Here is a 25,044-nt window from a genome sequence, read left to right on the forward strand (position 1 = left end):
GTAGTAGGCAGCAGCAGCATCACACTCACACCCTACAATCAACCCACTGGGCGAAAATTGGTTGAATCAACATTGTTTCCACATAAATACAACTACAAAATTCAATGTGATGATGTTAAATCAATGTGGAAAACTGATTGGATTTGCAAAAAGTCATCAATGTGAGGGAATTTCCTTTTTTTTACCCACATTTTTACCTAAATCAAATTACCTGAAATTTTTCATTTCACGTTAGTTGACAACTCAAGCCAAATGTAAATCAAAACTAGACATGGAAATGACGTCTTTGCCCAGTGGGAAGGACCTGATTCATTCAAATCAGACCACTCATTCACTCCCTTCTCTCTGCTCTCGTTGACTAGCCTCCTGAAGGCCCCAATCTAAATGTGTAGCTATTGTAATTACGTAGAAAATGATCTCACTGATGTAATTAGTCTAACCAGAGGGATAGTGAAGGTATTACCATTCTGTTTACAACATCTATCCTTTTCAGATCTGAGTGGAAAAAACAACCAGGTGGAGAAAAGGGAAGGAGTCCGAGGATTTGCCTTCTATAGCGACCCACAGTTCTGGGGTACACAGAGTGTTTATGGGAATTGGGGTGAAGGAATCCAGCATGATTTGTGTGATGAAAGAGGGAGTAGTTTAAGCCAATCAAACCAACCAATCAGAAAGCAGAAAAAAATATATCACCAAGCTAAGGCTGTGGCAGTCATGAAATTTAGTCAGCCGGTTATTGTCAAGCAAATAACTGCCGGTCTCACTGTAATTGACCGTTAATTAACATAAACACACAATTCCTGGCTTCCAACGCATAGCCTACAAGCCAGTAATGCAGACCTTTGGAACATCAACATTTTAAAAAGTCTAATAAATCCATTTAATATCACCTACACCATCACAATAAATCCATGATTTAATTTAGACAGGTCTAAAGAAACATGATATGAAGAAAATGTAGTCTATTTCAGAAGAACAGAAGAGCATACTCTGAGTTGTCCTTATATTAGGTCCTGATGTGGCTATGCCATATGGCTGTGGGCTACACTAGTTCATTTAGCAGACAAGATTTGCTTAGAAATGTGTGGAATAATTGTTTATTATTTTATAGTATGAAAAATACAATTGAACATAGCTGAATAAAATAGAAAGGATATTTTCTCCAAACAATTTCCAAGGAAGTGCACTCATGCGGCTATTCTGTTTTGAGCGGTTAACAAAGAAATAGGTCCTCCTATATGCTTCATTTAGAGATATTTATGCAACTTTAGTTGTGATACAAACATTGGGTTATATGTTTTGATTTTAATACATTCTAAGGCAGCATGATGCGGCTCTAATGATTTGAATGAAGTTAAATAAAAGGCATGAGCTCTGATTTGTTTCTTGTGCAGGCTGCACACACTTTGACAAGCACTTGATAATATTCTCACCAGTCCTCGAATTTCCGGGCAGCATCCCCCTTGTGTGGGCAAAGTGGCCCTTGTGTGCTTGGAACGAATAATTATATAATTATAATTCCCTTCTCCTGGCTGCCATGCTCCGAAGCACATCTCACACACATGGCTCGCTCAGATATCTCAATTCTTATTAGCCAATGCCTGTCATGTGATCGGATCCTTCTCACAGGCATCTCAGCTAAGAATTAGGCTACAAGTGAAGACAAACACATCAGGAACACAACTGCAGCGTCCCACTTATTGAATTCCGAGGAGTATATTGAAGATGTTAGAACTGTTCACATTTAGACTACTTTTTGTCAGCCAACAAGATGAGTAGACTTAACCAACAGCAAAAGCACTAGCCTATGTCAATCTACTATCCCCCATAGTACAAAGTTGACCTTTTTCTATTCTGAGTGAGAAATAAATATTCAAACATACTCTGTGACAGTTGTGGGATGCGATAGATCCCAAACTATTACAATTACTTGCATAAAAAAAAATGTAAAAGGAATGAGGCAGATGCAACAGATCAGAACGTTTAGCTTAAAATGTTGATGAACTATTAGGCTACTTCTTCACTAGCAATGTGCACACGGCAGTAGGCTATAAGCGCAAATGTTCCAAAATGCAATCAAATAGCGAGAAGACACTGTTCTCAAAAGTGACCACAAATGCGATTATGTATGTAATGCTTTTATCATAAAGGTGCATTTTATGGTGAAAATTATGAAACTTGCGCACTGCCTACAGTTGAAGTCGGAAGTTAACACCAACTTATGTTGGAGTCATTAAAAATCGTTTTTCAACCACTCCACAAATGTCTTGTTAACAAACTATAGTTTTGGCAAATGGGTTAGGACATCTACTTTGTGCATGACACAAGTCATTTTCCCAACAATTGTTTACAGACAGATTATTTAACTTATAAGTCACTGTATCACAAGTCCAGTGGGTCAGACGTTTACATACACTAAGTTGATTGTGCCTTTAAACAGCTTGGAAAATTCCAGAAAATGATGTCATGGCTTTAGAAGCTTCTGATAGGCTAATTGATATCATTTGAATCAATTAGAGGTGTACCTGTGGATGGATTTCAAGGCCTACCTTCAAACTCAGTGTGTCACGCCCTGGTCTAAGTATTTTGTGTTTTTCTTCATGTATTGGGTCAGGCCAGGGTGTGGCATGGGGTTTTTGTATTGTGGTGTGTTTTTGTCTTGGGGTTTTGGTGTGTATGTATTGAGATTGTAGCTAGTAGGGTTATCTAGCAAAGTCTATGGCTGTCTGGAGTGGTTCTCAATCAGAGGCAGGTGTTTATCGTTGTCTCTGATTGGGAACCATATTTAGGCAGCCATATTCTTTGAGTTTGTCGTGGGTGATTGTCCTTAGTGTCTTCGTTCCTGTCGCTGTGTTAGTTGACACAAGTATAGGCTGTTTCGGTTTTCGTTACGTTTATTTGTTTTGTAGTGTTTGTATTTGATTCGTGTTTACGTTTTGTTGATTAAACATGGATCGCAATCTACACGCTGCATTTTGGTCCGACTATCCTTCACCACAAGAGAACCGTAACAGAATCACCAACGGACCAAGCAGCGTGTCAACAGGCAGGAGCAGCCCAAAGAGGAGATGCGCTATAAGGAGTTCTGGACATGGGAGGAAATCCTAAACGGAGAAGGACCCTGGGCTCAGCCTGGAGAATATCGCTGCCCCAAAGAAGAACTGGAGGTGGCGAAACGGAGAGGCGCCGGTATGAGGAGGCAGCACGGCGACTCGGAAGGAAGCCTGTGAGTCAGCCCCAAAAATGTCTTGGGGGGCTCAGGGAGAGTGTGGCAGAGTCAGGAGTCAGACCTGAGCCAACTCTCCCTGTTTATCGTGAGGAGCCAAGGAGGAGACCAGAACCAGAGCCGGTGTTGGAGGTGAGCGAAACAGAGACTGTGAAGGAGTTAATGGGGAAATTGGAGGAGAGAGAAATGAGGGAGTTGCTGTGTTGGTGCTTTTTGCATGGAATTCGCCCGACGGAACGTGTCGGGGATTTGATGGCACCTGGGTTAGCGCTCCATACTCGTCCTGAGGTGCGTGTTAGTCGGCTGGTGAAGTTGGTGCCAGCCTCACGCACCAGGCCTCCTGTGCACATCCCTAGCCTTGCACGTCCTGTGCCAGCACTGCTCTCAAGATCTCCAGTACACCTTCACAGTCTAGCCCATCCTGTGCCACCTCCACACTCCAGCCCTCCGGTAGCAGCTCCCCGCACCAGGCTTCCTGTGCGTGTTCTCGGTTCAGTACCACCAGTACCAGCACCACGCATCAGGCCTACAGTGCGCCTCGCCTCTCCAGCGCTGCCGGAGCATTTCTCCTCTCCTGCGCTGCCGGAGTCTCCCGCCTGTTCAGCGCAGCCAGAGCCTTTCTCCTCCACAGCGCTGCTGGAGTCTCCCGCCTGTTCAGCGCAGCCAGAGCTGCCAGCCTGCATGGCGCAGCCAGAGCTGCCAGCCTGCATGGAGCAGCCAGAGCTGCCAGCCTGCATGGAGCAGCCAGAGCTGCCAGCCTGCATGGAGCAGCCAGAGCTGCCAGCCTGCATGGAGCAGCCAGAGCTGCCAGCCGGCAAGGAGCTGCCAGTCTGCACGGAGCTGCCAGTGTGCACGGAGCTGCCAGTCTGCACGGAGCTGTCAGTCTGCAAAGAGCTGCCAGTCTGCACGGAGCTGCCAGTCTGCACGGAGCTGCCAGTCTGCACGGAGCTGTCAGTCTGCAAGGAGCTGCCAGTCTGTAAGGAGCTGCCAGTCTGCAAGGAGCTGCCAGAGCTGCCAGCCGGCAAGGAGCTGCCAGCCGGCAAGGAGCTGCCAGTGTGCACGGAGCTGCCAGTCTGCACGGAGCTGCCAGTCTGCACGGAGCTGCCAGTCTGCACGGAGCTGCCAGTCTGCACGGAGCTGCCAGTCTGCACGGAGCTGTCAGTCTGCAAGGAGCTGCCAGTCTGTAAGGAGCTGCCAGTCTGCAAGGAGCTGCCAGTCTGCACAGAGCCGCCAGAGCTGCCAGTCTGTTAGAAGCTGCCAGTCTGCAAGGAGCTGCCAGTCTGCACAGAGCCGCCAGAGCTGCCAGTCTGTAAGAAGCCGCCAGAGCTGTCAGCCTACATGGAGCAGCCAGAGCCGCCAGCCTGCATGGAGCAGCCAGAGCTGCCAGCCTGCATGGAGCAGCCAGAGCTGCCAGCCTGCATGGAGCAGCCAGAGCTGCCAGCCGGCAAGGAGCTGCCAGTCTGCACGGAGCTGCCAGTGTGCACGGAGCTGCCAGTCTGCACGGAGCTGTCAGTCTGCACGGAGCTGCCAGTCTGCACAGAGCTGCCAGTCTGCACGGAGCTGCCAGTCTGCACGGAGCTGCCAGTCTGCACGGAGCTGCCAGTCTGCACGGAGCTGTCAGTCTGCAAGGAGCTGCCAGTCTGCAAGGAGCTGCCAGTCTGCAAGGAGCTGCCAGTCTGCACAGAGCCGCCAGAGCTGCCAGTCTGTAAGAAGCTGCCAGTCTGCAAGGAGCTGCCAGTCTGCACAGAGCCGCCAGAGCTGCCAGTCTGTAAGAAGCCGCCAGAGCTGTCAGCCTACATGGAGCAGCCAGAGCCGCCAGTCAGCGTGGAGCAGCCAGAGCTGCCAGCCAGCAAGGAGCTGCCAGTCTGCACGGAGCTGCCAGTCTGCACGGAGCTGCCAGTCTGCACGGAGCTGCCAGTCTGCACGGAGCTGTCAGTCTGCACGGAGCTGTCAGTCTGCAAGGAGCTGCCAGTCTGTAAGGAGCTGCCAGTCTGCAAGGAGCTGCCAGTCTGCACAGAGCCGCCAGAGCTGCCAGTCTGTAAGAAGCCGCCAGAGCTGTCAGCCTACATGGAGCAGCCAGAGCCGCCAGTCAGTGTGGAGCAGCCAGAGCCACCAGTCAGCATGGAGCAGCCAGATCTTTCAGTCTGCCAGGATCCGCCAGTCAGCCAGACTCTTCCAGATCCGCCAGTCAGCCAGACTCTTCCAGATCCGCCAGTCAGCCAGACTCTTCCAGATCCGCCAGTCAGCCAGACTCTTCCAGATCCGCCAGTCAGCCAGACTCTTCCAGATCCGCCAGTCAGCCAGACTCTTCCAGATCCGCCAGTCAGCCAGACTCTTCCAGATCCGCCAGTCAGCCAGACTCTTCCAGATCCGCCAGTCAGCCAGACTCTTCCAGATCCGCCAGTCAACCAGACTCTTCCAGATCCGCCAGTCAACCAGACTCTTCCAGATCCGCCAGTCGGCCAGGATCCGCCAGTCGGCCAGGATCCGCCAGGATCCGCCAGATCCGCCAGTCAGCCAGGATCCGCCAGTCAGCCAGAATCTGCCAGTCAGCCAGAATCTGCCAGTCAGCCAGAATCTGCCAGTCGGCCTGGATCCGCCAGATCCGCCAGTCAGCCAGGATCTGCCAGTCAGCCAGGATCTGCTGAAACCACCAGCCAGCCAGGATCTGGTAGATCTACCTACCTGCCTGAGCTTCCTCTCACTCCCGAGCTTCCTCTCACTCCCGAGCTTCCTCTCACTCCCGAGCTTTCTCTCACTCCCGAGCTTTCTCTCACTCCCGAGCTTTCTCTCACTCCCGAGCTTCCCCTCAGTCCCGAGCTGCCTCAGTCCCGAGCTGTCCTTCAGTCCCGAGCTGTCCTTCAGTCCCGGTCTGCTCCTCAGTCCAGTGGGTTTCTGGGTGAGGACTACTAGGCCATGGTCGGCGGCGAGGGTGGACTATCCAGGGACGCGAGGAGAGGGGACTAAGACATTGACTGAGTGGGTTCCACGTCCCGCGCCGGAGCCGCCACCATGGACAGACGCCCACCCGGACCCTCCCTATTGTTTTGAGGTGCGTTCGGGAGTCCGCACCTTAGGGGGGTTCTGTCACGCCCTGGTCTAAGTATTTTGTGTTTTTCTTCATGTATTGGGTCAGGCCAGGGTGTGGCATGGGGTTTTTGTATTGTGGTGTGTTTTTGTCTTGGGGTTTTGGTGTGTATGTATTGAGATTGTAGCTAGTAGGGTTATCTAGCAAAGTCTATGGCTGTCTGGAGTGGTTCTCAATCAGAGGCAGGTGTTTATCGTTGTCTCTGATTGGGAACCATATTTAGGCAGCCATATTCTTTGAGTTTGTCGTGGGTGATTGTCCTTAGTGTCTTCGTTCCTGTCGCTGTGTTAGTTGACACAAGTATAGGCTGTTTCGGTTTTCGTTACGTTTATTTGTTTTGTAGTGTTTGTATTTGATTCGTGTTTACGTTTTGTTGATTAAACATGGATCGCAATCTACACGCTGCATTTTGGTCCGACTATCCTTCACCACAAGAGAACCGTAACACAGTGCCTCTTTGCTTGACATCATGGGAAAATCAAAAGAAATCAGCCAATAGCTCCGAAAAAAAACTGTAGACCTCCACAAGTCTGGTTCATCCTTGGGAGCAATTTCCAAATGCCTGAAGGTACCATGTTCATCTGTACAAACAATAGTACGCAAGTATAAACACCATGGGACCATGCAGCCATCATACCGCTCAGGAAGGAGACGTGTTCTGTCTCCTAGAGACGAACATACGTTGGTGCGAAGTGCAAATCAATCCCAGAACAACAGCAAATGACCTTGTGAAGATGCTGGAGGAAACAGGTACAAAAGTATTTATATCCACAGTAAAACGAGTCCTATATCGACAGAACCTGAAAGGCCGCTCAGCAAGGAAGAAGCCACTGCTCCAAAACCACCATTAAAAAAAGCCAGACTAAGGTTTGCAACTGCACATAGGGACAAAGATTGTACTTTTTGGAGAAATGTCCTCTGGTCTGATGAAACAAAAATAGAACTGTTTGGCCATAATGACCATTGTTATATTTGGAGGGAAAAGGGGGAGGCTTGCAAGCTGAACACAATCCCAACAGGGGTGGCAGCATCATGTTGTGGGGGTGCTTTGATGCAGGAGGGACTGGTGCCCTTCACAAAATATATGGCATCATGAACAAGGAAAATTATGTGAATATATTGAAGCAACATCCCCAGACATCAGTCAGGAAGTTAAAGCTTGGTCGCAAATGGGTCTTCCAAATGGCTTAAGGACAACAAAGTCAAGGTATTGGAGTGGCCATCACAAAGCCCTGACCTCAAGCCCATAGAATATTTGTGGGCAGAACTGAAAAAGCGTGTGCGAGCAAGGAGGCCTACAAACCTGACTCAGTTACACCAGCTCTGTCAGGAGGAAGGGGCCAAAATTCACCCAACTTATTGTGGGAAGCTTGTGGAAGGCCACCTGAAACGTTTGACCCAAGTAAAACAATTTAAAGGCAATGCTACCAAATACTAATTGAGTGTATGCAAACTTCTGACCCACTAGGAATGTGATGAAAGAAATTGAAGCTGAAATAAATTATTCTCTCTTCTATTATTCTGACATTTCACATTCTTAAAATAAAGTGGTGATCCTAACTGACCTAACACAAGGGTTTTTTACTAGGATTAAATGTCAGGAATTGTGAAAAACTGAGATTAAATGTATTTGGCTAAGGTGTATGTAAACTTCCGACTTCAACTGTATGTATGCCAGTTAGGCTCTACGGTGGTTGTAAAGCAAATTAATGTGCTTAATTTAAATAAGTTATTTGTTATGTTACTGCCTTATTCAAAAATGTATTTTAAAAAATCCCCTCATCAATATACACACACTGAAACTGTCACACCCTGATCTGTTTCACCTATCTTTGTGCTTGTCTCCACCCCCCTCCAAGTGTTGCCCATCTTCCTCATTATTCCCAGTGTATTTATACCTGTGTTCTCTGTTTGTCTGTTGCCAGTTTGTTTTGTTTAGTCAAGCCTACCAGTGTTTTTTCCTGTGCTCCTTTCTGGCTCTAGTTCCTGTTTTCTAGCTTTCACGGTTTTTGACCATTCTGCCAGCCCTGACCCTGAGTCTGCCTGTCGTTCTGTACCTTGCCACACCACCCTGGATTACTGACCTCTTCCTGCCCTGAGCCTGCATGCCATTTGGACCTTTTGGACTCTGCTCTGGACTACTGACCTCGGCCTGCCCTTGACATGTCGCTTGCCTGCCTCCCTGTTTTGTAATAAACTTTTGTTACTTCAAAACGGTCTACATCTGGGTCTTCTCCTGAGCCTTGACAGAATCAGAAATGGTCCACCCACACAGTGTGGTGAAGGCACAACAGCGTCTTTTCAACCTCAGGAGGCAGGGGAAATTTGGTTAGTCACCTAAAACCCTCACAAACATTTACAGATACACAATTGAGAGCATCCTGATGGGCTATTTCACCGCCTGTTGGCAACTGCATCGCCCGCAACCGCAGGACTCTCCAGAGGGTGGTGCGGTCTACCCAACTCATCACCGGGGGCAAACTACCTTCCCTCCAGGACACCTACAGCACCCGGAGGCCAAAAATATCATCAAGGACAATAACCACCCGAGCCACTGCCTGTTCACCCCGCTATCATCCAGAAGGCGAGGTCAGTACAGGTGCATCAAAGCTGGGACTGAGAGACTGAAAAACAGCTTCTATCTCAAGGCTATCAGACTGTTAAACAGCCATCACTAGCACATTAGAGGCTTCTGCCCTATATACTGTCACGTAGAGTAGGCCAGATGGCTAAACTGGATAACCTAACCTCTATAAAAAATAAAAAGATGGCGGAACCGCAAAAGTTCTTCTGTGCAAAGGTGTTTATTTACAAGTGATTCCGGAACAGAAAATAACAGTACTGCCATCAACGTCTACCTTATGGGACAGCTTAACAACAATGCTGCCCCATCCACAGCTCAATCCAATAAATCCCCCTTAGAGACTGGAGAGAGGCTCCTTTTGTAGGGCTAGCCCCTCCCCTCAGAACAATTAACCCTAATTAATTAATCAATTAACAATACAAACCTACATTTTCCATGAACTAAACATACTAAAGGATATACATTGCAACACGGTTTTAAACAATATCACAACATAACATTTACAACATTACATCATTACTGACAATATCTTTCAATATGCCCATATGCATTAATGAGCCATTTGGGACAGGCACTATAAAGCCAACCCAATTCCCTTAGCTCGGGTCCTTTTCCAGCATACCCAGAAGCTACAGAGATGGAGAGAGAGGAACAGAACAAACAAACAATGCGCTCATCCACAACATTGATAAGTATAATAATTATTGTATCTCTCAAATATGAACATTGACAAGGGTGAAATGCATGCACCAAGACAGAAGTTAAATTGTGTGTTGACCCACATTGTTAACTTATGGTATAATGGCGCAGGGAGGAGTGATGAATATGTGTGTGCGTTAAAGAACCAAATGCTGCCCGCGGCCAGTGACGGACTTCTACGTCACATATACATAGACTTGAATTCACGGGCCACTTCAATAACAGAACAATAGTTACTTTAATAATAATGTTTAAATATTTTGCATTACTCATCTCATTCCATATTCTATTCTACTGTATCTTAGTCTGTGCCGCTCTGACATTGCTCGTCCAAATATTTATATATTCTTAATTCCTTTACTTTAGATTTGTATGTATTGTTGTGAAATTGTTAGATATTACTTGTTAGATATTACTGCACTGTTTGAGCTAAAAACACAAGCATTTCGTTACACACGCAATAACATCTGCTAAACACGTGTATGTGACCAATAAAATTGACAAAATACCCCATAATGACAAAGCAAAAACAGGTTTTTAGAAATGTTTGCAAATTCCCATTCTTCTCTGCAGATCCTCCAAAACTCTGTCAGGTTGGATAGGGAGCGTCGCTGGACATCTATTTTCAGGTCTCTCCAGAGATGTTCGATCGGGTTCAAGTCCAAGCTCTGGTTGGCCCACTTAAGGACATTGATATTTGTCCTGACGCCACTCCTGCTTTGTCTTGGCTGTGTTCTTAGGCTCGTTATCCTGTTGGAAGATGAACCTTCACCCCAGTCTGAGGTCCTGAGAGCTCTGGAGAAAGTTTTCATCAAGGATCTCTCTGTACTTTCCTTCATTCATCTTTCCTTCGACCCTGACTAGTCTCCCAGTCCCTTCCCCTGAAAAACTTCCCCACAACATGATGCTGCCACCACCATGCTTCACCGTAGGGATGGTATAGGTCAGGTAATCAGTGGTGTCTGGTTTCCTCCAGACGTGACACTTGGCATTCAGGCCAAAAGGTTCAATATTGATTTCATCAGACCAGAGAATCTTGTTTCTCATGGTCTGAGAGCCCTTTAGGTGCCTTTTAGCAAATTCCAAGCGGGCTGTCATGTTCCTTTTCCTAGTTCTAGGAAGAGTCTTGGCGGTACCAAACTTGCACTGTATAGGCCTATGGGCTAGGCTATATGAGGTGTGCAACTATGATTTGAAAAAGTTGCAAAAATAAGACATGCACTATTATTTGCCTTATTGCACACGTTGGGTATCATTCACAAGTTATAATACATCATTCACAAGTAATAGGCTAATATTGTCAACTATCAGACCATTCTTAATTTAATGTTGTCTTCACATATCGGAGGGCCTGTTGTCCGGACCTCTGGCAGTCTCTATGGGGGTGCCACAGGGTTCAATTCTCGGGCCGACTCTTTTCTCTGTATACATCAATGATGTCGCTCTTGCTGCGTGTGATTCTTTGATCCACCTCTACGCAGACGATACCATTCTGTATACATCTGGCCCTTCTTTGGACACTGTGTTAACTAACCTCCAGACCAGCTTCAACGCCATACAACTCTCCTTCCATGGCCTCCAACTGCTCTTAAACGCTAGTAAAACTAAATGCATGCTCTTCAACCAATCGCTACCAGCACCTGCCCGCCCGTCTAGCATCACTACTCTGGACTGTTCTGACTTAGAATATGTGGACATCTACAAATACCTAGGTGTCTGGTTAGACTGTAAACTCTCCTTCCAGACTCACATTAAGCATCTCCAATCCAAAATTAAATCTAGAATTGTGTTCCTGTTTTGCAACAAAGCATCCTTCACTCATCCTGCCAAACATACCCTCATCCTACCGACCCTTGACTTCGGCGATGTCATTTACAAAATAGCCTCCAACACTCTACTCAGCAAATTGAATGCAGTCTATAACAGTGCCATCCATTTTGTCACCAAAGCCCCATATACTACCCATCACTGCGACCTGTATGTTCTCGTTGGCTGGCCCTCGCTTCATATTTGTCGCCAAACCCACTGGCTCCAGGTCATCTATAAGTCTTTACTAGGTGAATCTCCGCCTTATCTCAGCTCACTGGTCACCATAGCAGCACCAACCCGTAGCACGCCCTCCAGCAGGTATATTTCACTGGTCACCCCCAAAGTCAATTCCTGCTTTGGCCGCCTTTCCTTCCAGTTCTCTGCTGCCAATGACTGGAACGAATTGCAAAAATCACTGAAGCTGGAGACTCATATCTCCCTCACTATCTTTAAGCACCAGCTGTCAGAGCAGCTCACAGATCACTGCACCTGTACATAGACCATCTGTAAAAAGCCCATCCAACTATCCTCAGCCCCATACTGTTATTTTTATGTGCTCTTTTGCACCCAAGTATCTCTACTTGCACAGTCATCTTCTGCACATCTATCTCTCCAGTGTTTAATTGCTAAATTGTAATTTTGCCACTATGGCCTATTTATTGCCTTACCTTCCTTATCTCACCTCATTTGGACACACTGTATATATACTTTTTTTCTATTGTGTTATTGATTGTATGTTTGTTTATTGCATGTGTAACTCTGTGTTGTTGTTTGTGTCGCACTGCTTTTCTTTATCTTTGCCAGGTCGCAGTTGTAAATTAGAACTTGTTCTCAACTAACCTACCTGGTTTATTAAAGGTGAAATAAATAAATAAAAACATTTAAATAAAAAAAAACGTGTGAAATTAGTTTTGATTAAGAATGAACCATTATCATGCAGCTGTCTTGGAACATGGGATAAAAAAGACATGTCATCTATGCACTTAAATAGCGAATGGAGGACACTTTTCCCGTTGTTCACTTTCATGCCAGCCAGGTACTGTAGGCTATACTCCTGTTGTAAAGCAAAGCAATGTGCTTAATATTAGGAAAGTTGATAAATAAATATAGTAGGCCTAGCCTATAGAAAGCTAATGGGATCCTACTCTTTTTAATAGAGGCCATCACTCTGTTTTCTCACAATTTCATAGCCTATAGTAATGTTGCGCAACATGAGCTCATAGGTTCTCATGAAATGTTTGAAGGACAATAGAGTGCTGAGTACCAGGCAGTTATCAAATTTGGTTGGCTACTAATGACCATCAGCAGCATCAAAGCCTGGAGAAGCCTAGTTACCGTGACTAAACGGTCACGTGGAATTTGACTGCAGTCATGACTGGTGACCGCCGGTGTGGTGGTAATACGGTCACCCTAACAGTCCTAGACCAAACCTTTGGAATCATTCCTGAATGGAAAATACAGTTACTTAAATTCATGGTAATAAAACAGTACATTATTTGTGTTTTTCTCTGCAAAACTCTGCAGCTTCTAAATTGCCATGGGTGCAGTGCAGTTCTTAGAAAAGGTAAGCTGAGTGACATATGGGTTGTGAGGTCACAGCTTTCACTCACTGTAGATAGAAAGGGTATGAATAAAAAGCAGAGGCTGTTCTTGGGCAATAAACCATAGTGACGGAAATAGGACACCACAGTGCCTGTTTAATGTGCCATAACAAACCAATTGAAAAGGATGGGACTATTGACTGTGAATAATACCCATCTCTGAACAAATCATCACAGCAGGCTACTGTTAACTTAGGAGTCATGTTGAGGAAAATCTGTGGAATTTAAGTGCTGCTGCCCTGACTGGGTCAGAAATGGTAGAGGTTGGCATGTTCTCTCATCGTTCATGTTTGGCAGTCAGAGTATGAGACTCTGACACCTGCGGCCCCTGCAGATGGATGCTGGTAGACAGGTCAGAGCTGAGCAGACAGGCTATATTACAAAAAGTGCCTATAAATCCAATCAAGTCAAGAAGGTAAAAATCCCTTTTCAGCTTTGTGGGAAGAACCATCCAGGACAAAACTAAGGTCATGAGTATGGTGTCTCTGGTCATTGACAATCAGTTAGAGACAACCAACACCATCGAACACTCCATGAAGGTTGCTGTTTCAACGCAGGTAGTTGTAACAGCTGGGTAAGCATTTAAAGGCACTGACACACACACACACAACTATTTAAAAACCCTTTTCAATGACTAAGACAAGGACCAAGCTCAACCACTGGGAGCCACAAGGCCTTTTAAATTGTTTTTTATTTAACCTTTATTTAACCAGGTAGGCTAGTTGAGAACAAGTTCTCATTTGCAACTGCGACCTGGCCAAGATAAAGCAAAGCAGTGTGACACAGACAACAACACAGAGTTACACATGGAGTAAACAATAAACAAGCCAATAACACAATAAACAAGTCAATGACACAGTAGAAAAAAGAAAGTCTATATTCAGTGTGCGCAAAAAAGCATGTGGAGTTAGGCAATAAATAGGCCAATTTAGGCAATTTAGCAGATTAACACTGGAGTGATAAATGAGCAGATGATAATGTGCAAGTAGAGATACTGGTGGGCAAAAGAGCAGAAAAGTAAATAAAAACAGTATAGGGATGAGGTAGGTAGATTGGGTGGGCTATTTACAGATGGACTATGTACAGCTGCAGCGATCAGTTAGATGCTCAGATATCTGCTTTAATAGAGCAGTGGAGGGGATGCTATAGCCTACTACAGTAGCCTAGTATGATGCTCTTTTAAGGGAGGGATTTGTTTATTGACACACATACACACATTTGATCTATGTGTCAGTCATTATGAACATGGTAATTGGGGCCCATGCATGCAAATCTAAGAAACATATTGTGATTAAAACCTTCAGGCCTACATCCTTACAAATGCAAAAGCTGTCACGCCTGCTCCCGCTCCCCGGTCCATCATTATGCACACCTATCACCATTGTTACACGCATCAGCACTTCATGGGACTCACCTGGACTCTATTACCATTGATTGCCTCCCTTATATCTGTCACTTCCTCAGTTTCTTCCCCGTGTCTGCATTAACGTCGTTTTGTTCCCCTTGTCCAGACGCTGTCCGTGTTCTGTTTCATGTCCGTTATTTATTAAATATTCACTCACTTGCTTCTCCATCTCCCAGCGTCTGTCCTCACAAAAGCACGGTAGCGTGATAAGATGCACACCTCATCTCAACACAGACTGAGTAAGCCTACTTATTACTAAGAACAGCCAGAGTCACTGTGATTTGTAGTTTGTTTGTAGTCCATTTAATGTTATGACAAGACTAGACGAAGGTGACATAAGGGTGATTTCGAATGAAACTAGAACAAAACAGGGCCATGATTTGGGGAATTTTCACGAAATGTAATACATAGAAGGGTACTTTGTAGGAAGGATTGCTGACATATATTTGGCATTTGTATCTTAAAGCATAATTGAGAAATAATTCCTAAGAGTTGGAACATTTGTGACATTTTGGCCTTACCCAGGCCTACGTTAAGACTCCATGAGGTTTAGGGCTATTTGTATGGGCTATGAAGGAAAAATGGTTGATGCTTGTCATATGAAGATTTCCCGCCTACTCGGAAATAGGAGTCAAATTTTGATTTCAATAACAATTTTCTTACACTAATATATGAATATTGAAAAATCGAATCATGAATATTGCAAATATAACATGTTTGATTTGGCTAATCCAACAATAAAGTGATAACATCACCAATAGTGATAACATAACCAATAGAATGATAAAATCACCAACATCACCAATAGAGATAACATAACCAATAGAATGATAAAATTACCAACATCACCAATAGTGATAACATAACCAATAGAATGATAAAATCACCAACATCACCAATAGTGATAACATAACCAATAGAATGATAAAATTACCAACATCACCAATAGTGATAACATAACCAATAGAATGATAAAATCACCAACATCACCAATAGTGATAACATAACCAATAGAATGATAAAATTACCAACATCACCAATAGTGATAACATAACCAATAGAATGATAAAATTACCAACATCACCAATAGTGATAACATCACCAATAGAATGATAAAATCACCAACATCACCAATAGTGATAACATAACCAATAGAATGATAAAATCCCCAATAGAGTGATATTCATTCCAATAGTCCAATAATATCTACTGCCTAAAGTAGCAAGACCCTTGCCTAGATACATGCATTTAAAATTATATTCATTATTGGACAGATTAGTAGAGGGAGTTATGATTATAATGTGTATGGCCCATAGGACATGGCTTAGATAAGCCTTGCGTTTCAGAATACCATTTGACAGAGCTTAAATTCTCAAATAGCTGTCTTTAGAGATCCAGATTGCATTGAGACATGCACACAAAAAAATAAAATGTAAACGCCCTACACCACCCTGGGCCAATCGGTTACATTCAGAGAGAAAGAGGTCCATGGACCACACTTTGAGAACCCCTGGTCTAGCCTATTAGGCTATATAATGATGGATATGTTGGGTTAGGCTACACATTATCATCATGCCAGGAACGTCTGTCTTTCTACAACACAATGTTAAAATCGAAATAATCAAAGGACTGATAATTCGATGTTTTTTTAAATTAAATGTTTGTTATTCATTGCGTATGAATGTCATTCTGCAAAGCATCCCGACACTGTTGCGAGGTGGTACCCACAACATCTGAAGATGATGTCGTTTGCACAACATTATCGAAAGAGTGGCGACACTGACATGAATGTCTTAGATAAACGAAATACTACTAGGCTACACACACATATAGCAGCAATAGCTTCTCCCATGCAAACACCAATGCGGAAACGGAGGAGCTCGAGCATCCTTTATGACAACCTCGAAATAAACTATAATTCAGTGGAGGGTCATGTCCTCTAACGCTATAATTTCATGGTTTTACTTTTTACCAATTACATTACACTTGATGGAGGGGAAATGCTACCCATTTCGCATTATATGATATGAATGACACGTCCCAACTGCGAACCCATGATAGGCAAAAAACAAGTAAATTCAAATCCAACTGCCGAAGCCTAACTGCATCGTTTCACTACACAACGAGCAGATATAAAGCATCGTATGCAATGTCAAGTGTATAAGGATATGAAATCTATAATTGTTCTTGATATCAACTGCACCATTGCTTATAACAGGTCTTACCTATTCATCCCCGGTCCGCCACCCATTCCTCCCCCGGCAACAGCACCATTGGCGGGCTTGATGTGCTGTCCAGAGCCCGGTGCTGAAAACGAACCGGGAGCTCCAACCATAGAGATGGAGCCCGGTTCTCCGGGTTGTCCGCTTCCCTCGATGCTTCCTTCGTTGCCCATCGTCTCTGGTTAGGAGACCAAGGAGACTAATTGTATTATTCGATAGTTTTTATAATTATATTAACATAGAAAGCTCAGAGGAGCGAACTCAGCGATGCTGCTCATCCACCGCCATCATCACCTACGATCCAGAGACCTGCGTGAGGCACGCGCACAGATGCGAGAAAGAGCCAGGGCACGAGCGCTGGTGCTGACGCTGAGATTGGCGTGCGCGTCGATTTATCAGACTATTCTCATGTTTCTTGGAGGAGAGGGAGCGCCCAGAGATCTTGGGACGATGATTATCTGTTTGTTATCTGTTGTAGGCTGCTAACGTAGGCATCATGTGAACGACACATCCACCACCAAACACCCAAATCAAAATATATTTTTTAGAAACGTACCCACAGGAATGAGTTAATCAAATAACCATAACCATAGCACATGCGGCCTAGGCTTGCATACTGCCATAAAGGGGGCCACCAACAACACCAATGAAGTAAATGCATCCAGTTTTCACATGAAAATAGCACTTGATATGTGTGATACTTCTGTAGCCTAAGCCTAGAGCAACATGTTTTTTTAAATAATTTGAATATAGGCCTACATTTATTTACAAAATATTATATAACAAAAACGAAAAATAGGTAAATTCTTAGTTTTCAATCATAGTAAAATAAAACAAGCTTAGGCATCTAGTATGGACAGTGCTGGATTAGGCCCTACCAACCGGGCATGAAGGGCACATGCCGTGGCACCCAGACCTCCACGGGGACCCCACTGATTTTGTTATAAATTTTGAGTTACTCAGATAGCATAAGAACGCGGCATAAGCCATGGTAAAACGTGTAGAATTGCAGTAAATTCGTTTTAAAACTGCACCATTTTCCTCCACCACTAAGAGGGGGGGGGGCTCTAAAGTGTTCATGCCCAGGGCCCCAGATTTGGTTAGTCCGGCCCTGAGTGTGGAGGGGATGCTTCATTTCCTCTACACATCTTCAATAGATACAGTACCTCTGATTTGAGTACAGAGGGGTCTTTCCTTTATTGAATTGGTCTACAAGCCAGGCACCTTTCCTACACAAAAAAACAGACCTACACTCTTAGAAATATGGCTACAGTTAGTTTACAGTATTGTTCCCGAGGGTTAAAAATTATCAAAATATACATAATGTACCTTGAGGTACAAATATATCACATTTTATTTGTCACATGCGGCAAATTTTTATTTCACCTTTATTTAACCAGGTAGGCAAGTTGAGAACAAGTTCTCATTTACAATTGCGACCTGGCCAAGATAAAGCAAAGCAGTTCGACACATTCAACAACAGAGTTACACATGGAGTAAAACAAACATACAGTCAATAATACAATAGAAAAATAAGTCTATATACAATGTGAGAAAATGAGGTGAGATAAGGGAGGTAAAGGCAAAAAAAAAGGCCATGGTGGCAAAGGTGTAGACCTTACAGTTGTAACAGCTGTCTTGGGTGGAAGAAGGAGAGGACCAAAGTACAGCGTGGTTAGTGCTCATCTTTTTAATAAGAAACTGAACACTTCAAAAATACAAAACAACAAACGAAACAGTTCTATCTGGTGCAGACAAACAAAGACTGAACATAACCACCCACAAAACACAAAGGAAAACAGGCTACCTAAATATGGTTCTCAATCAGGGACAACGATAGACAGCTGCCTCTGATTGAGAACCATATCAGGCAAAACACAGAAATAGAAAATATAGAAAAAGGAACATAGACTGCCCAGCCCAACTCACGCCCTGACCATACTAAATAAAGACAAAAGGCTAAATAAATAAAGGCTCTGTTAAAGGCTCTGTTTTGAGCCCCATGTTTTTAGCTAAAATATGGGGGAGGGGGTTTGACTGTTTTGCATGTTATTTTAGCAGTAATACATGTCACATATCAATTTGCAAACAATGTAAAATAAAGATAATTGTCCTTAATAAAGCCGCATTCAAACATTTTTTTGAGTAAGGCAGCTCCATAATCAAGGTGTTTCAGCCTAGCTCAGTGCTTTTTGTGATGGTGGGGCAGCCAGGGAAAATAGGGAGCATAGGGGTTGGTAATGTTCTCTAGTTGCGCCATGACTGGCTCAGTGGTCTGTCACTCATGGGGACACTACGTCACCGCCAAATCTAAGGGTAGAGCTAAAAAATTCAATCCCCTTGGGTGCTGCCATAGAGTTATATTAGAAGTGCCCATCCAAGAAAGCTCAAGGTCATTGGCCACAGATAAAATGACATCAAATCACGTTATATCTACAGTAGCTTTGATTGGACGGATCATGTCAACATCATACTTTCAAAATCTTAGCTAGCCGTCATCATCATGAATCAAGTCGACAATCTACTGGCAAATCCTGTTTAATCCTTGTCATATGAAGAGAAATAATGAAGAGAAATTATAGATAAAACGTATCCGTACTCATCGGCCATTGGACATAAACATTACACAACAAGTTGGAAATCGCAAATTCAACAATGAGTGGTTTGGAAGGAATCAGTGGCTAACTGCAAGCATTGCAAAGCAATCACTAGCCTGTATTTCAGTGGAGTAGGTCTGTGGTCCCAAATCTGGGTTTAAGGGTCTCTTTTCCAAGATGAAAATGATAAAAATTCAACATTGGCCATGCTGTCAATCATGAAATCATGTCAAGCATGATTTCTGCTGCGCTCACAACAACTGTTAATATGGAACTAGGAAATCTGACTTCAGTGAGTTCAAGACAACTGAGAATTCGGGAAAAAACAAGCTCCGACTGGGAAAAGACGTTTTGAACGGTCACCCAACTCAGAATTGTAAGTTGGGAACTCGGCCTCTTTCTAAAGCTACGACCTGAAGATCACTGGCGTCATCATGATTCAACCTTATTTTTTTTTGTTCCCAGTTGTCTTGATAGCACCATAAATCCAGAGAATGGCAGGAAGTTGATGACAACATTTTCCCACGAAGGACCGCCACACCACCTTCCTATTCAAGTGAGCACAGCACAACAAGGTGAGACCAAAAATGTCTTGTATACTGCTGCACAAAAGATGTAATATGCCAGGTAGATATCTAATCTAATCTCTCTAATCAGCTTGCCATTCCCTCATGCCATAGTTTGTACATCTCAGTTGTCAGTAGAAACCAAATTTGTTTAAGCAAGTCAACCATATCAGCTATGTTTTTTTTAAAGGCAGTAAATAAGTCTGAATGAACTGTTTCGCTGCCAGACAAGGCTCACCTGATAGCCAGGTGTAGTAGTGGTAAGGCCCTAACAGTTTGTAGTCACCATTTGTCATCGTTATAGTGGAATTAATGTATTGTTTAGTGTTGTATTGTGTAGTGGCTTTGCTGGCCCCAACAAGATTTACATGCTAGAATCGTCACTGGGTACAATCATCACACATTCTCAAAAACCACACCCATCATTATCATATTTTCCACAATTGTTTCTTTCAATATGTGTGTTTTTGCATGCACATTGATTAATTGATCTCATGCTACTCAAAGATAAATATATGTATTTTTGTTAACATATCCAATCGGTTAGTAGTTGGATTTATTGCACACATTACTGAGATGGTTGTTCCCATCTAGTCTCATTTATACATTTTTTTCACCTTTTTCTCACTTTGCAGTCATAAAGTCAGGTTGTGGTGATTATTTCGAGCTATCCTAACTCTGGCTGGTGTCCAATAGGAATTACATATCACTTCGCAAGGCAGCATAATGTAACTTGCCCGATGTGAGTTTCAGACCACTGTGTTCAGGTAAAACTAAGCTGTCAAAGTGTGGCCTTATGATATAGTATGTAATGTATTGTCATACAGGGTTTAATTTAAATGATAAAATATTCACTTAGGCACCTACTTGGTGAAGGCTACAGGACTGAAAGACATTGAATGCAACAACCATGTCTCTGTCACTAGTACAGGTAACTCTAAAATTCACTTGAAAGGCACCCAGGGAAATATGCAAATAAGGCTTTACCACCCTTTGTCAAAACAACACACCAAAAACATTTTTAGTGGTACATTTTTGCCACTTAAAGGAACAAATGGCTTTGTCACTGTGGTCGTAGCCTAAAAAGTAACTTTGTACCTTTTCCAAAAGTAAATTTTTGTACCTGTACTATCATGTTCCCCTACGGTACACTATTGGCTCTTTTATTAAGGTACAAACTGCAAAAAAAGCAAAAAAATAAACGTCCTCTAACTGTCAACTGCGTTTATTTTCAGCAAACTTAACGTGTAAATATTTGTATGAACATAACAAGATTCAACAACTGAGACATAAACTGAACAAGTCCCACAGACATGTGACTAACAGAAATGGAATAATGTATCCCTGAACAAAGGGGGGTCCAAATCAAAGTAACAGTCAGTATCTGTGTGGCCACCAGCTGCATTAAGTATTGCAGTGCATCTCCTCCTCATGGACTGCACCAGATTTGCCAGTTATTGCTGTGAGATGTTACCCCACTCTCCACCAAGGCACCTGCAAGTTTCTGGGGGGAATGGCCCTAGCCCTCACCTTCCGATCCAACAAGTCCCAGACGTGCTCAATGGGATTGAGATCCGGACTCGTTGCTGACCATGGCAGAACACTGACATTCTTGTCTTGCATGTTCATACTACCTCAATCAGCCTGACTAACCGGTGTCTGTATGTAGCCTCGCTACTGTTTTTCAACGTCTTTTTACGGTTGTTTTTATTTCTTTACTTACCTATTGTTCACCTAATACCTTTTTTGCTCTATTGGTTAGGGCCTGTAAGTAAGCATTTCACTGTAAGGTCTACACCTGTTGTATTCGGCGCATGTGACAAATAAACTTTGATTGGATTTGACATCACGCACAGAACGAGCAGTTTGGCTGGTGGCATTGTCATGCTGGAGAGTGATGTCAGGATGAGCCTGCGGGAAGGGTTCCACATGAGGGAGGAGGATGTCTTCCCTGTAACGCACAGCGTTGAGATTGCCTGCAATGAAAACAAGCTCAGTCCAATGATGCTGTGACACACCACCCAAGACCATGACGGACCGTCCACCTCCAAATCGATCCTGCTCCAGAGTACAGGCCTCGGTGTAACGCTCATTCCTTCAAAGATAAACGTGAATTCCACCATCACCCCTGGTGAGACAAAACCGCTACTAGTCAGTGAAGAGCACTTTTTGACAGTCCTGTCTGGTCCAGCGATGGTGGGTTTGTGTCCATAGGCAACGTTTTTGCCGGTGATGTCTGGTGAGGACCTGCCTTACCACAGGCCTACAAGCCCTCAGTCCAGTCTCTCTCAGCCTATTGCGGACAATCTGAGCACTGTTGGAGGGATTGTGCGTTCCTGGTGTAACTCAGGCAGTTGTTGTTGCCATCCTGTATCTGTCCCGCAGCTGTGATATTCGGATGTACTGATCCTGTGCAGGTGTTGTTACATGTGGTCTGCCACTGCGAGGAGGATCAGCAGTCCCTCCTGTCTCCCTGTAGCGCTGTCTTAGGCGTCTCACAGTACGGACATTGCAATTTATTGCCCTGGCCACATCTGCAGTCCTCATGCCTCCTTGCAGCATGCCTAAGGCACGTTCACGCAGATAAGCAGGGACCCTGGGCACATTTCTTTTGGTGTTTTTCATTGTCAATAGAAAGGCCTCTTTAGTGTCCTAAGTTTTCATAACTGTGACCTTAATTGCCTACCGTCTGTCAGCTGTTAGTGTCTTAACGACCTTTCCACAGGTGTATGTTTAGTAATTGTTTATGGTTCATTGAACAAGAATGGGAAACAGTGTTAAAACCCTTTACACTGAAGATCTGTGAAGTTAATTTGTAAAAATCCAAATATCTTTCTAAGACAGGGTCCTGAAAAAGGGACATTTCTTTTTTTGTTGAGTTTATGTACCTACAACTAAAGGTACAAAGGACGTACCTTACAGGGTACCCTGACAACGTTGGTAACCCTTTAAGAACAAATCTAAACCTTTATTTCTGTGAGTGTATCAATACTTATGGTAACTTCAATGTCCTCTTTGAGCAGGAAATGAACACAGTAGCTCTCTCGAGCTACTGCAGGACTAGCTTTGTTCCAGGTCGTTTGTGCGCATTCCTCCACTACTTCAGGTCCAGGGCTAGAGCAATTTTTCTGTTGTGTCGCTAAGACTTTAAGAACCGCAACAATACAGATTAATAAATCACGTCAGGTTACGGCCCCACTTCAAGGTTGATCCAATCTCTTTTATGCTAAATAAACAATCACTTTGTTCCTAAACTTCCATCCACCATCAGAGCTGATATTCTGATCCAAAGTCATCAAATAATCTGCCAATGGCCAGCAAAGCATCTTGGATGGACAGCCTCAGGCATTATCAGTCACACTGATGATATGGAGGTTGTGGTGCATACTTAAGGTGATAAAAATTAGGCATGTGCCAACACCACTCCACCTCAGGCGGCACGAATGGGAAAATACCATTGGCTTGGCTGGGTTGATTGATTGGCAGTAAGTCGGCCTTGATCAGCACTTTGGCTGCACACCTGTTCCCTTGACCGCAGAAAAGAGCAGAGGCTGGGCAGTGCCAGTCTGCCAGTAGTTTATCTGATCCCCCTCTCCCCCTTCCATCACAGTCAGACTAGACTACAGCTATAGACAGCAATGAACAGATCCCTACTGTAATGCCATAAATGAGCTAAACTAAAGATTTTCTCTCTGTTTTCATTTGGACTGTAGTAGGCCTATCACTGGAATCTAAAACAGAACTTCGTACCTGAAACTCCAAATGACTTGATCACCTTCACTACTGCATAATGAAGAACTTGTGTTGATCAATACACTGCCCCATAGGCCCGTCAATCACAGAGCAACCGGTCTATATCTGTCATATCAGTTTCAACATGATTAGGAAAGCCTGGGCATTGCCAGAAGAGGAGAGTAAATGCGATGCCAGAGGAACACTTAGCACAGAGCCATATATAAAAATACGGTATACTGTATATAGTTAAATATGGCTCTGAGATCAAGCCCTGCCTATATTAAATTATATCCATATAAGCTATAGCATATAGGCTAGCCTAATCCACCTGGAATTTACAGGACACAAACCCCTACCTATCCCTTTCATGAATGGGTTAATTCACTACCTGCACTACATTGAGGTCTCTCCATCCCTCTCCACCACTCCCTCCCTCCTGCTACCTTTCCCTCTCTTCCCCTGTCCTCCCCATCTCACTTTCCACCTCTCCTCTCTCTCACAATAGAGTGGATATTTGACCGTCTCTCCCTGCTGTCTGAACAGAACATGTTGCTGGCGTGCCAATGCTGTATAAAGAAACCCAGGGGAAATCTGAGAGACAGATGGCTGAGAGAGAGAGAAAGAGAGAGATCCTGAGCAGTCAGTCACCACCACTGCAAGACGTCCACGTTTTCCCTGCTGGGTAATTGAAGGCCCGTTTCTGACAAAAAAATATATCTACTCATAGCATTGCAGAGGCTTGGTGGGAGCTGTGTTGAAAGATATTTTGACATTTGATTATGTTTGTGGCGTGTTGGAATGTTGGAGTGTTTTCAGACTTCAGGACACGTAGAGCTGCAACAAGTGTAGTCTGAGGATAGGTTTGGGAGGGAGGAGAGTTTGTGAATGTCTCTTAAATGGGTTTAAAACTCCACATCAGCAGGTTCTCAAATTAGTCCAAATTTGGTTTATAATTGCATAATAAAACAAGGTTTTTAACCACTCACGATGATAACGTGGTATCTTGCCAACAATGTATAAAACAGCCATGTGGTAATTAATATGGCATGTTAGCCCTATACGCACTCTATAGAACAACTTACAGGCTGTGATGGTATGGCTTGTAATACGCATGATGACGTAAGACCCTGATTTGATTTAAAACAGCATATGACACCACTGAGAAATAAGCAGTGAGGCAGTCATTTGATTCTACACTACAGAAGAAAAGCAGATGGAATTATCAAGGGTAAAATGCACTGTTTGGTTCCTACAGGTCTATTTAGTCCAGCTGTGCTCCAAAACAGATTTGTTATAATGACTTAATAAACTTAAAAGCATGGTGGCCTATAGCTACATGAGAGCATGTTTGGTGGTAACCATGGAACCTAAATGCTGGTCGGACTGCACTAGGAAAATTACCATGGTGAGCTACCACATCTAGTGGAAGAATACCATCATTGCACTAACAGCAGCAAACAGCATCATCATCATCAGTAATGTGATAAATTGGTGTAGAAGAACAAGGATTAT

The 25,044-nt window shown here is 43.9% G+C and overlaps 1 protein-coding gene across 1 annotated transcript in view; it reads right to left on the reverse strand.

Moving 5' to 3' along the window:
- Nucleotides 1-16,807, reverse strand: part of LOC121840504 (protein bassoon-like) — a 95,008-nt gene extending 78,201 nt beyond the window's left edge. Inside the window, exon 1 of the mRNA XM_042304372.1 lies at nucleotides 16,638-16,807. Coding sequence (XP_042160306.1) covers nucleotides 16,638-16,807 — 170 coding nt within the window. The remainder of the gene's footprint in view (nucleotides 1-16,637) is intronic.
- Nucleotides 16,808-25,044: the final 8,237 nt, after the last annotated feature.

Source organism: Oncorhynchus tshawytscha, linkage group LG22 (assembly GCF_018296145.1).
Source record: "Oncorhynchus tshawytscha isolate Ot180627B linkage group LG22, Otsh_v2.0, whole genome shotgun sequence".
NCBI lineage: Eukaryota > Metazoa > Chordata > Actinopteri > Salmoniformes > Salmonidae > Oncorhynchus > Oncorhynchus tshawytscha.